Source organism: Harmonia axyridis, chromosome 3, assembly GCF_914767665.1.
Source record: "Harmonia axyridis chromosome 3, icHarAxyr1.1, whole genome shotgun sequence".
Classification (NCBI taxonomy): domain Eukaryota; kingdom Metazoa; phylum Arthropoda; class Insecta; order Coleoptera; family Coccinellidae; genus Harmonia; species Harmonia axyridis.
Window position 1 is genome coordinate 62,243,688 of NC_059503.1, and position 13,675 is coordinate 62,257,362.

The 13,675-nt window shown below is 35.8% G+C and overlaps 2 protein-coding genes across 2 annotated transcripts in view; one reads left to right on the forward strand and one right to left on the reverse strand.

The window, feature by feature from the left end:
* The window catches only part of LOC123674766 (flotillin-2), a 374,288-nt gene that overhangs the window by 151,157 nt on the left and 209,456 nt on the right, over nt 1–13,675 (forward strand). The window lies entirely within an intron of this gene.
* Nucleotides 1–13,675, reverse strand: part of LOC123674758 (glucose dehydrogenase [FAD, quinone]-like) — a 28,016-nt gene that overhangs the window by 6,952 nt on the left and 7,389 nt on the right. Inside the window, exons 3-4 of the mRNA XM_045609826.1 lie at nt 2,844–3,025; nt 2,032–2,199 (exon numbers count right to left, since the gene is read on the reverse strand). Coding sequence (XP_045465782.1) covers nt 2,032–2,192 — 161 coding nt within the window. The 5' untranslated portion in view covers nt 2,193–2,199; nt 2,844–3,025. The remainder of the gene's footprint in view (nt 1–2,031; nt 2,200–2,843; nt 3,026–13,675) is intronic.

The window sequence follows — 13,675 nt, forward strand, 5'->3', positions numbered from 1 at the left end:
TGTATAGTGCTTAAGCTGATGATGATTATGAAGGTATTGAAGAAGCTTGAAGAACGCTGTAGGTATTAACGGTTATACGAGAGGAAGACGATTAGAAAACTGATTTACTGTTTGAAGGAAGATCTATGGGATAATAATGCAGTGTGTACTGAAAGGCCGTGAAGGTATTAAAGAGTGAGATATTAAAGAGTAAGTTATGATCAAACACTTGAATCAACTGAATGGTTTATTTCGAAACTCTGAGATGTTCATATTTAAAATAACTGAAATCTTTACATCTATTCAGAGTCATCGTGGCAATTCCGCTTTCAATTTCATATAGGTTCTACTACATCTAAAGGGTGTTTTTTTTAGAGCTATAGAACTTTAAGTAAATTGCAATAGAACAACGATGGATTATTCGATTGACGTGAATTTTATTTATCCGCAAGATAATCTTGTGGCATTACATTTTAAATATGATTTCTGGCATATGACCGCCACGGCTGGCTCGGATGTAGTCCAATCCTGACGTCCAATTTTCGATTACTTTTTCCAACATTTGTGGCCGTATATCGGCAATAACACGGCGAATGTTGTCTTTCAAATGGTCAAGGTTTTGTGGCTTATCCGCATAGACCAATGACTTCACATAGCCCCACAGAAAGTAGTCTAGCGGTGTTAAATCACAAGATCTTGGAGGCCAATTCACAGGTCCAAAACGTGAAATTAAGTGGTCAGCAAAAGTGTCTTTCAATAAATCGATTGTGGCACGAGCTGTGTGACATGCGCCGTCTTCTTGGAACCACAGCTCCTGGACATCATGATTGTTCAATTCAGGAATGAAAAAGTTAGTAATCATGGCTCTATACCGATCACCATTGACTGTAACGTTCTGGCCATCATCGTTTTTGAAGGCGTACGGACCAATGATTCCACCAGCCCATAAAGCGCTCCAAACAGTCAGTTTTTCTGGATGTAACGCTGTTTCGACATACATTTGAGGACTAGCTTCACTCCAAATGCGGCAGTTCTGTTTGTTGACGTAGCCATGCAACCAGAAGTGCGCTTCATCGCTAAACAAAATAAAATGGACGTAGTGCGCGATACGTATTCCGTACGGAACCATTATTTTCGAAATGAAATTGCACTATTTGCAAGCGTTTTTTAGGCGTGAGTCTATTCAAACCAAACTGAAAATAAATCACTTGACCGCTGTTAAATCGGTTGCCATCTTGCACAGTATTGCCAACTTGAAGTTATATACCTCGAAAAAAAAACACCCGTTACATCTTGTTTCGGAGAAATAGAATTATGAAATTGATTCTTGTGTTTGCTTTCAAAATTATTTAACGGATCTCTTTCTCGATCTGGAATGATAAGTCCTGTTATCTGTATATTTATAGATTTTTGTTTCTATATGAGACTCCCTATATATAACCGGTAACGGGATGCCTATCGAAAAATCTGCGATTGAAAAATATCATGTCACATTCAAAAAACACCAACTCTGCTCTACATCTCTAAAACGGTATTTGATTTCTATGATTCGTGGATTTTGTGGAAAAACGTTTAAGATTTTCTCGAATAACTTGATTCGAAAAAAGAGATTGGGTGTCTTCGTGAATTTTTTTGTCTTTGAAGTCTTTTAGTCGTCGAGATGTTCTCAGTGATCATCGAATTTGGGACACCCTGTACATCTCTTACCGAATATCTCCGAATGAATCTGAACAAAATAATTATCCCTCAAGGTTTAAACTCTGAACTAATATCGTTAATGAATAATTAGCAAAACATTTTCAATCATAATACAACAGAGAATAGATGGACCAAATGAAACAAGACTTTTAATCAATTCAGACATCAGTATATTTATTGTTTTTCAAGGCTGTGAATATAGAGGTAGAATTATTTTTACAGAAAGCTGTCAGACAAAAAGTCCAACCTGTATATGAATCCTTTTGAGGATTATTCATTATGAAGATTTAGGTATCTGCAGATCAGACCTGAATTGAAGTATATAAGGGATACAATATACATTTCCAAACTCACCTGAAAAGGCTTTTTCTATTGACCACTAAAGATTCTGGGTCTAATTTGTTGTAGTTTAAATACGATACACTTGCTATTAAAAGGGGAATTATCCAAAGTGCGCTTCCAACAAGACTTATTGTCTTCAGCGCAGTGGATATCATCACAGTTTCCAATACCATTTTGATCCTGTGGAAAAGAAAAGGATATTCAAGTTTTTGTTCACAATATATATACTTTGTGAGGCACAGTTTCATCTAAGCATTGTCAATTATTAAATCATTTTATTAATCAAATTATTTATTGCATTCATTATATTGAGTATTTCTCTACTGACATTCAGTCAAGTCAAAAATAGTAAAAGCACATATATTTTTTCAAAAACCGTAAAACCATTGAAAGGTTTGACCTGCTCTATTTTCTTCAGTCAATTCAAAGAAAACTTTTTATGGGGATCGAGTCAAATTTGAATATTTTTTTATAAATGTAAAAAATAATATTTAATAAAAAAAAGAAAGCACAGACTTGAACACAAAAGCTTTTGTATGATTGTTCAAACGTATTTTCTTGTAATTTTTTTCCAAAGTTACCGCACACATTCCTTCAAAATGATTAATGATGAATTGCCAAATCTTACTGAACAGAAATGTCAACACAGTTTGACATTCTCAACTGTTTAACCATAGACAACAGCGTTCAAAACTTCTCATGCAGTTAAAAAAAAACTGTTGTATCCTCATATTCTCCATTCAACAGATAATTCTAATGCCCAAGGTAAAACAGGTTTCGAAAATATGAAATTAATTTTTAATAGGCCATTTTATGATACTCACCTTAAATTAAATTGACTAGATATGAAAAATTTGTTGATCGCTCAATCCACCTCCATTCGCGTCAATCAGGTGGACGTACGTTCATTCTAATCTTATAATATACAACTGGGTTTGCAGTCCTATCCAGGATACTTAGGGACATTTCTTCAATGAGAGAAAATAGCAGTCACTATAATATCTGCCTGTAAAAAAAAAAAAATTAGGAATATATCTCATTCAAATTGAATTTATTATTGTTTGGAAAATCTCAGCCGTAACTTATTAATTGTTGATCATAATTAAAACAAGTTTTATATTTTTTATGTTTTTACTACCAAAAATATGGTGTAAACATTTTAGGGAGTACAATTCTCGTACATGAAATCTCTTTTAAATTAATAGTAATAATTAAAACAACTTTTATAATTTCTATGTTTTCACTACCAAAAATTTGGCATTTACAATTTGAGGATTAAAATGTGTAACCGAGTAGTTTCAAACTCAATTCAAGTTTGTTGTTTCTGATAATGAACTTGAAATGAAGGCGAAATGTTATCCTACCATATTTCAGGTAGTAAAAACAGAATAATACAAAACTTGTTTCAATTATTATTATTACTTTGAAAAAGATTTTAATTACGAGCGCACAAAAATTGAAATGCACTGTAGTACATGTTGTTTCAGCTTCACCTTCATTCCTTTATCACTGTAGATCCTATCGTTTGTCTTTCGTTAACAGATGTTATTTTAATCTTACATAAGCTTTCTACAAGTTCATGATTCTATTGTGAAGTATTGCAATTTCACAATATTTCTTTATACGGTAATTCAAGGGAATTTTATTCTTGATGTTTTTTGCATGACAATAAAGATACGCCAATTGACAATGAAAGATACATCAATTGTATATATATATATATTTGTACTGACGATTTCATTTGATTGGCTTATTCTCGGATGTTTGGCGCTCATAAAACTTAACTTTGAGTTTTGAAGTGGCATTCAATTATTAGCTAATCTTCCAAATTATGAATTCAAGTGTTTTCGGTAGGAATTAAAAACATAAAAATACATACTTATTTTCATTCCTCTTTTTTTGATTTAGTTAGGTAGAAATGGTATCGACCGCACCAGTGGCGCAGCCAGTATTTGGATTTGGGTGTCTGAACTGAGCAATTCGAAAACACAAAACAGATTATTAGATTAGATTATTAATGAGATGTATTGTTATCGGAAAGAAAAGTTAAAGTTTGGTAGTATAAGGTTTTCGGTGTTAAATATAACGGTTTTGGTTTAATTCACGGACATTTTAAATATATCAAGATTACAGTTCATTAGAAGGACAGTTTGCATTGTATAAGTCCCATTTTGTTCCATTTCAATCTTTTACCCTGTCCCCTCACATCCTCATAGAGTGCGGTGCTGTGTGGAAGCAGAGAGCTTGTATTGGTAAGACTATTATAACATCATTTTTATTGGTTCAAATAGGGAAAATGCAACAATGTCTTCTTCCAAAAAATTCCACATATCCGTTGACTCATGCGAAAAAGTAAGCCGATCCAATGAAGACAGGAAATTCCAGTTTACTTACCGATGATATTTTCTCGAATTATCCCTGACGTAACGTGATAAATCTGAGCCAACGGTCTAATGCCACCGATCAAGAACCATATAAATATTTACATGATTCAACCGTGCGGTTCCATCGTCCTTTTCCGGTCACCGGAGCGCGCCTGCAACGGTGTTCAATTCACTTCCCAGACATTCTTCTCGGTAAGTAGGCAGGACCGTTTCTTCCACGAGAACTGCATAATACCCACTTCCGATTTCCTATCGGATCGCGGCAGGCTGCGATTACGCAGATGCCAATTACGTTTAATGTTAAATGTATTGTTGTCCGGGAAAACGTGAATAACAGCAATTGACATCGTTTCCGCGAAGAGTAACTGTGACAGACAGTTTTTCTGCGGAAGAATCTTGGTGTTTCTCTTCCTTCTTTGCTACGCTTCAATGTACTTTCTGTATTGTCATATCACATTAAACTAGACTACTAGAGGAAAGTCCCTTAATGTGAGGAGTATGAATATGACAAGAGCATTAAGAAACAACTATAAGAGTTTGATGAAATTCAGAAGTTGCAATCATTTCTTTAATTATAATTACGTTATATGAATAGAGACTATAAATATAATATGAAATTAAAAGTGCTACAAATTTAATGCATACTTCTAATTAATAAAGGTTGTTTTTTTTTTCAGAGCTATAGAACTTTAAACTGCAATAAAACAACGATGGATTATTCAATTGACATGAATTTTATTTATTCGCAAGATAATCTTGTGGCATTACATTTTAAATATGATTTCTGGCATATAACCGCCATGGCTGGCTCGGATGTAGTTCAATCTGGACGTCCAATTTTCGATGACTCTTTCCAACATTTGTGGCCGTACATCGGCAATAACACGGCGAATGTTGTCTTCCAAATGGTCAAGAGTTTGTGGCTTATCCGCATAGACCAATGACTTCACATAGCCCCATAGAAAGTAGCCTAGCGGTGTTGAATCACAAGATCTCGGAGGCCAATTCACAGGTCCAAAACGTGAAATTAGGCGGTCACCAAACGTGTCTTTCAATAAATCGATTGTGGCACGAGCTGTGTGACATGTTGCGCCGTCTTGTGGGAACCACAGCTGCTAGACATCATGGTTGTTCAATTCAGGAATGAAAAAGTTAGTAATCATGGCTCTATACCGATCCCAATTGACTGTAACGTTCTGGCCATCATCGTTTTTGAAGAAGTACGGACCAATGATTCCACCAGCCCATAAAGCGCACCAAACAGTCAGTTTTTCTGGATGTAACGGTTTCGACATACACTTGAGGATTAGCTTCACTCCAAATGCGGCAGTTTTGTTTGTTGACGTAGCCGTTGAACCAGAAGTGCGCTTCATCGCTAAACAAAATTCGCTTATCAAAATCGGGAACAACGGCAATCTCATTTTGGGCCCATTCGACGAATCCACGCCTTACTTTTAAAATGAAATATTCTACAACGTCAAGATTTGAGCCTTGAGTGCTCTCCTCTCAGAGGCTTTGACTTGAGCAGCAATTCTGTCTAAATCTCTCCTGCCTTGTTGAGAGATTCTCCTACCTCCCTCAGGGACAGCCTCAATGATTTTCAAGGCTTCTAAACTTGCTACTTGATGATCGTTTGGCTTCAATTCTTGCACGAGTTGGATTTTTCAAGCACCCGTTACAAGGAAAACACTAGGTTTTATTGTGATACAATATCTCGAATCTTTGAACCCATGTCTTTCTCTTTAGTTAATACAGAGATTTTATGGCTCAAGATTTTTCAATTGTTTCTGATTAATTTTTAAGTACAGAATCTATCAGATCTATTTTTGAGATTAGATTTGAAGGTATCTGTTTTGTTTATTGTTTTTGTGCCCTCAATCCGAGCTGTTCTTGCCATTAGTCATCGTAGTCTACAGTTCGCTCTCCAGTTACAATGTTCTAATGAACTTAAGTATCTGGGATGTCTTCAAGGAGGCTACTTCCTCACTGCTACAAGTTTCTCATCCAAAGCATATTTTGCGTTAACTAATGATGGCGAGACATTCCGTCACCAAGTGATTCAGAGTTTATTTCTCCTCCATACATAATTTGCATTCGACGTTTTCTGCTAGACACTTTCTCATAAGATGCTTCCTGAGGCGGCAATGCATTCTGAAGAATCCAGTGAGGAGGTGCAGCATATTTGAGCTAAGATGCAGATACTTCTTAGATCTCGTAGCGTCAAATTTTCGAAGAAAATTTTTGGAATGATCCAACGCAAGAATATTCCGCCAGAGTATTTTTTTTTTGGGTTTTTTCCATTTTCTGAAACTTTTTCTTGTAGGTAAATTTGCCTACATAAAGTATTTTTTGTAGACCTACTTTTTTCTGATGATTATACTGTCATGTTGAGGGCGTATCTGCAAAAACGCACATTCGAGATATTTGACTTTCATTTGTGCCATCGACAGATTTCATTGAAATGTAATGCATGGCAATGTATTCCAAATATAAAACCTGAAAGTACTGCTAATTACTGAAACTATTTACAGCCTATGACAGAAGACTATGATTGTTTTTGACGTTTAGAGACACCGTGTGAGATGGAGATAACACATTTTGCCAATTTAAATTTTTACGATTTTAGAAGGCTCTAGACGGATGTTAGAAAATAATTGATTTGTTATTAAGGAGACACGGATAACTAGAATTTCCAGATCTGTTAAGCTTTCAAATTTATTGAGTAAGCGCAGAGTAATTACATTTTATGGTGGACATATTGTACGAATAATTCGTTGATTGTTCTTCGAATATAATTTGCCACTAAATACGAAAGTTGATTGAAGAGAGCTGTGAGGAAATGGTCGCAAAGATAATAAAGCGAATTTACACCAATTATATTCAAATTGTATGAATTTCTCCGATAATTATGCTCCTAAATGAATAATTATCTGAAAATATCAGGTATTTTACCTTAAACGTGTATTGTACTCATACTTAGGTAATTTTTTCCTTAGTATTAGCGAACAACGACAACTATTGTGTTTGCTTCAAAATAATTATGTATTACATAGCATAATAAGATAAATGTTGAGGTTTGTTGATATATCGGCAGTTCATATACGATGAATTTTCAGTAGGTAGTTATATCCGATATGCTTGCCAAATATTTTCCCGACTGCACGAAGTAAAGGATAATGAAAACTCATTCAACTTCATTTGGAATCATTCATAGGTATTTGGATTTTTTTTTTATTCAATTTTCTGGTTTTCAATAATTAATTCCTCCGAAATATAAGGCCTCAGTTTTCTTCAAGTTGATCTTCATTTTCATTCAGAGTTGTCTTGTCACGCCTATTCGGCAGAAAAACTGATCGCTATGTCGTCTAAGAATTTAAAAATCTTTATCATCTTCTTCGGGATATCTGAAATAAAAAAGTATGGGGCCTTTCACTGAACCTTGCGGTACACCTGGTTTCGAATTTATTGCTGTCGATTTTGTTGCATGAGTGTTGACTCTGAAATTGGAGTTTTTCCACTTCATAAATCACTTCTTGGTGCTATATCTTTCGAAGACCTTGTCCATGTCAAGAAATACCGCTCCAATGTTTGTCGATGAATTCAGATTTTCGTTGCTATCTTCCGTTATTCTTGCTATTCAGAGAATTTTCAAGTGATCTTCTCAAAATTCAATTTGATATTAGGGTAGTATTTCCTCATCTGTAAACAAGTTGTCCAGTTTTCTGTTCCTTACTTTTTTATTACCTCACTCAGGGAGAGAAGTAAACTTATGGGTTTGTAACTTATTGGATCTTTCTTGTATTTAACTCTTCTTCCATACCAATGTTGTACAGAGGTACCGTTTTTCTTCTGTTTGGGAAATAACCTGTTGATAGTTTTTTCTGGATATTGCCACTATTTCGATTTTTCAAATTTATTATGATGACCTCGAGTAATTCATTCGTTATTTTCATTATGGTTCCTTCTTTGGCGGTTGATCGTTTCCAGATTCACCTTATCGTTGAGTATCTTGTTTTTGTTACTCAGGTTTAGTTGGAACTGTTCTTCTTACGAGTTTGCATATACGTCGACTTCATTGGTAACTTCCAATTAATTAAATTGCCATCAACTATTTGCGGAATTTTGGGCTTACCTTTCTTTTCGATTGGTGCCGATGACATTCTCCACAGTGATTGGTCTTCGGTAGATATGCAATTCCTCTAATTTCTTGTCTAATTCTTCTTGGTTTTACTTTCATTCAATGAGCAGTATGAGTCAACATATAACAAGATACCAAAGGACGGAATTTTCGTTGGGTCTCTACAAAATAATTTCAACAAATATATTGATTCAATATTGAGAAATAGACAGACCAGGAAGTCAATAAGGGTAAAATTAGGTATACAGGATATTTTCAGGTGGAGTAGGCAAAGGAGGAGGAAATGGAGAGACCATGTTGATAGGATGGCGTCAGATAGAATTACATACATCTGCAAACATGAATGACCAATGGAAGAAGAAAATGTGGACGACCACCGAAGAGTTGGGGGACAAAGCTCGTTTTCCTAATCTGCTGAATAGAAGCCAAGGCCTAACAAACAAGGAGAATTCGCTGCCTAAAGGAAGAAGAAGAATATATTGATTTAATCCGAAATGAAAAACTAGAATGCAGGCAATTTTATTTCCATGAATTGAAGATTTTGGGATATCTCGAAAAGAGAAATATTGAACCTTCCGAGATGACATTTATTATTTGTGACGGGTGTTTTTTTCGAGGTATATAACTTTAAGTTGGCATTACTGTTCAAGGTGGCGACCGATTTAACAGCTGTCAAGTGATTTATTCTCAGTTTGGTTTGGCAATTCATCACGAATAGACTCACGCCTGAACAAAGCTTGCAAATATTGCAATTTTATTTCGAAAATAATGGTTCTGTGCGGAATACGTATCGCGCACTACGTCCAATTCATTTTGTTTAGCGATGAAGCGCACTTCTGGTTGAATGGCTACGTCAACAAACATAACTGCCGCATATGGAGTGAAGCTAATCCTCAAGTGTATATCGAAACACCGTTACATCCAGAAAAACTGACAGTTTGGTGCGCTTTATGGGCTGGTGGAATCATTGGTACGTACTTCTTCAAAAACGATGATGGCCAGAACGTTACAGTCAATGGTGATCGGTATAGAGCCATGATTACTAACTTTTTCATTCCTGAATTGAACAACCATGATGTCAAGGAGCTGTGGTTCCAACAAGACGGCGCAACATGTCACACAGTTCGTGCCACAATCGATTTATTGGAAGACACGTTTGGTGACCGCCTAATTTCACGTTTTGGACTTGTGAATTGGCCTCCAAGATCTTATGATTCAACACCGCTAGACTACTTTCTGTGGGGCTATGTAAAGTCATTGGTTTATGCGGATAAGCCACAAACCCTTGACCATTTGGAAGACAACATTCGCCGTGTTATTGCCGATATACGGTCACAAATGTTGGAACAAGTCATCGAAAATTGGACGTCCAGATTGGACTACATCCGAGCCAGCCGTGGTGGTCATATGCCAGAAATCATATTTAAAATGTAATGCCACAAGATTATCTTGCGAATAAATAAAATTCATGTCAATCGAATAATCCATCGTTATTTCATTGCAATTTAAAGTTCTATAGCTCTAAAAAAAAACACTCTTTATATCATGTTTCGTTTTTTCAAGAAAATTGTTCCAGTGAAGTGATAAAAGACATTGTGTTGAAGGTATCACCAATGTTTTCATGGCAATACGAACATGAATAAAATTTTTTCAGACATTAACATTGCGTGATAAGTCTGGAAAATGAGAAATTACAATTCCTGATTATTTTCAGCTTCTATTTTCCGCAGAAAAATACGTAAGTTGTAGTGCTTCCGTTTCGCATTGTTGAAGCCTACGTAGCTATCATCATATTGGTAGGTTTCGCGCTTCACGCACTACTGAATGAATACTCGTCTGAAATAGCGTGAATATTGCCGATATGTTAATTTTAAACCAGTTATCAATTAATTTGGCACGTTCGAACGAAAGTAAGAGGAATGATATTCAGATAAATTGCATTCTAATTGTAAAAACATCGCCATATCACCGCGTTCTAAAGAAAGTGAGGCGAGGAAGTCGAAACTCGGAAGGATAACTCTGGGTTCCGTATGATTGTAGGTCAGTTTCAGTTACATCTGTGTACGTGATTAGATTGTTGATAACTGGAGGCGGGCTAGGCTTGACTAGAATTGTTTCCTCTTTGAATTGTTTGCCTTCTGTATTAGATACATTGGGACTAGTTCAAATGTAAAATTTAAATGGTGATACTTGATAAAGGTTATTTAATATAATATTGTATGTATTTATCAGGAATAACCTATTTCAGTGTTATAATTTAATAAATTTACGGTTAATATCATCAAAAATATAATATTATTTCACATATTTATTTCATTGAAGAGTACCAAAAATTACTTGAGTTACCAAAGTGATAGGTATCATTGTAACATTTTTTGTCATGGAAACATGAACGCTTGAATCTCATCTTAAATTCAAGTCAATGCAGCTAGCATTTGCTCATTCATATGGATACTCGAAAATTCCAATTCAATTACATACACTGCGCAAAAGAATTAACGCACATTATGGAAATCTCAAATTTATTCTACAACTGATGAAGGTGTCCTCAATGATAATTATTTTTATCAGAAATATGCATGCATATGTTATCCACTTTCAACGTTTTTCTTCAATACAGATGTTTTTCCCCAGCAGGAATAAAAAAAGATGAGATTATCAGATCTTGAATGTATTGGCTCCATTCTGAAATCAGTTGTTCTCGATCAATTCTAATGATCAATAGTTTTTCTTTCGTTTGATTTTCTACACTCGATCGCTATGCAACGCGAAAAACGCAATTTGACCTAAGAGGAATGTGCCCAAGCGGTAGTTTTGCGAAAAGAAGGGTGGACATACACAAGAATTGCAGAGAGGTTTGGAGTTTCCCATACAAGTGTGTTCAGAATGTTGCAGCGATTCAGGGAGTCAGGTATGAATGTCCGAAGACCAGGACAGGGTAGACCACGGGTAACAACTGCCATTCAAGAACGTTACTTGAGAGTTTCTTCGTTGAGACAACGGTTTGCAACCGCTCGCCTCCTTCAAAATCAGCTTGAGCAAACTCATGGGGTGCAAATTAGCACTCGGACAATAAGAAATCGCCTCAGAGAATATGATTCAAGACCTCGTGTCGCGGCAAGAGGCCCAGCTCTTACCCCAGCCCATCGAAGGGCGCGTTTGGATTTTGCGAGAGAGCATATCCAGTGGGAAGAGGCTGATTGGGAAAGAGTGCACTGAGCATATCTTTCATGTGGACGTCTGTATACAAGGGAACGTCGATCACAATGGTAGAGGCAGAATCTAGACTCATCTGTGAATAGAACTCTTTCCCAATGAGCCTCTTCCCAATGGATATGCTCTCTCGCAAAATCCAAACGCGCCCTTCGATGGGCTGGGGCTAGTGACACCATCTGTTTCAAGTTTGTTTTTTACATAAGACTTCTTTGTTGAAGGTAATGATTTGAGATTGTAAGATATGCTTTGAAGTAGGTTTTCAAATGAATAGACGAGAGGATGGATTACTTTTGAGGCTTGTATTAATCAAAATGAAAAATAAAAAAGACATGAAAATTTGAAATTAGAAATGGATATTGTATAAGTGAGGAGTTTTGATCTACACGAAATCAGAAAAAATTAATTGAAAAATTGGATTCAATATCAACATTTATAATTGAATCAGTGGAATTTAATGCAACACGAACATTATGAAAGGTCTGTGGCTAATCCCTGTGACATTCTGTAACTAAGAAGGCAAATGGTTTTATGTTACTACTAGAATAGGAAGTTGCAGGTGCTACTGCCTCAATTGTTTGAAATTTTTAATTTTCATCCTTCAAACTTCCCATCCAATTAACTCAATTCTATTCACTTCTTCAGGCACTAAGTCACAGAGGTTAACCACTGACCTTCCATTATTTCCACTTCGGCACGATAGAATAATGCCTGTTCTATGAATAATTTCACAGAATATAATTTTGTGCAGAGAGCGTATTATTTCTCCATTCAAAATTGTGAAGAGGCCTGCTTCAAAATCAGGTAAAGTGAATAGAGATGAAAGATTAATTAAGAACGCCTTATTTTAAGCCTGGTTTGTGCGTTGAATCAAATCCTTGTACGTATATGTGAGCGATTATTTGGGTTATATACCGTGACAAGTCAGCTTGAAGGGTTAATCCTTGTACGTATATGTGAGCGATTATTTGGGTTATATACCGTGACAAGTCAGCTTGAAGGGTTAAGGTTTATAACCCTTGAAATTTCATCTTAGGTTGAGAGTAACTCAATGTAGCATTGAACAATTAATGAAAATTTGAAATTGAGGACTCATTCTTCTTTTTTGTCGTATAGCAGTTAATTTTGTACCATGTTCTATAAAATAAACTTTCATATTTTTCGAAAAAGATCTGAACCAACTAACTTTTTTACGTTTTATTCTCATTTTCGAAAAATCAATTGAACCAAGGTTCACTATACCGATGTGTGAGTAGAACAGGTCTTTATCATGGTAGTCGTGTTTATGATTGTATTTCTAAATTTTTCTCTTTTCGTTTCCCTACTACATACATGTAACGGGTGTTTTTTTTCGAGGTATATGAGTTCAAGTTGGCATTTCTGTTCAAGATGGCGACCGATTTAACTGTCAATTGATTTATTCTCAATTTGAATTGGCAATTCATCATGAATAGACTCACGCCTGAACAACGCTTGCAAATGGTGCAATTTTATTTCGAAAATAATGGTTCTGTGCGGAATACGTATCGCGCACTACGTCCATTTTATTTTGTTTAGCGAATGAAGCGCACTTCTGGTTGAATGACTACGTCAACAAACAAAACTGCCGCATTTGGAGTGAAGCTAATCCTTAAGTGTACGTCGAAACACCTTTACATCCAGAAAAACTGACTGTTTGGTGCGCTTTATGGGCTGGTGGAATCATTGGTCCGTACTTCTTCAAAAACGATGATGGCCAGAACGTTACAGTCAATGGTGATTGGTATAGAGCCATGATTACTAACTTTTTCATTCCTGAATTGAACAACCATGATTTCCAGGAGCTCTGGTTCCAACAAGACGGCGCAACATGTCGCACAGCTCGTGCCACAATCGATTTATTGAAAGACACGTTTGGTGACCGCCTAATTTCACGTTTTGG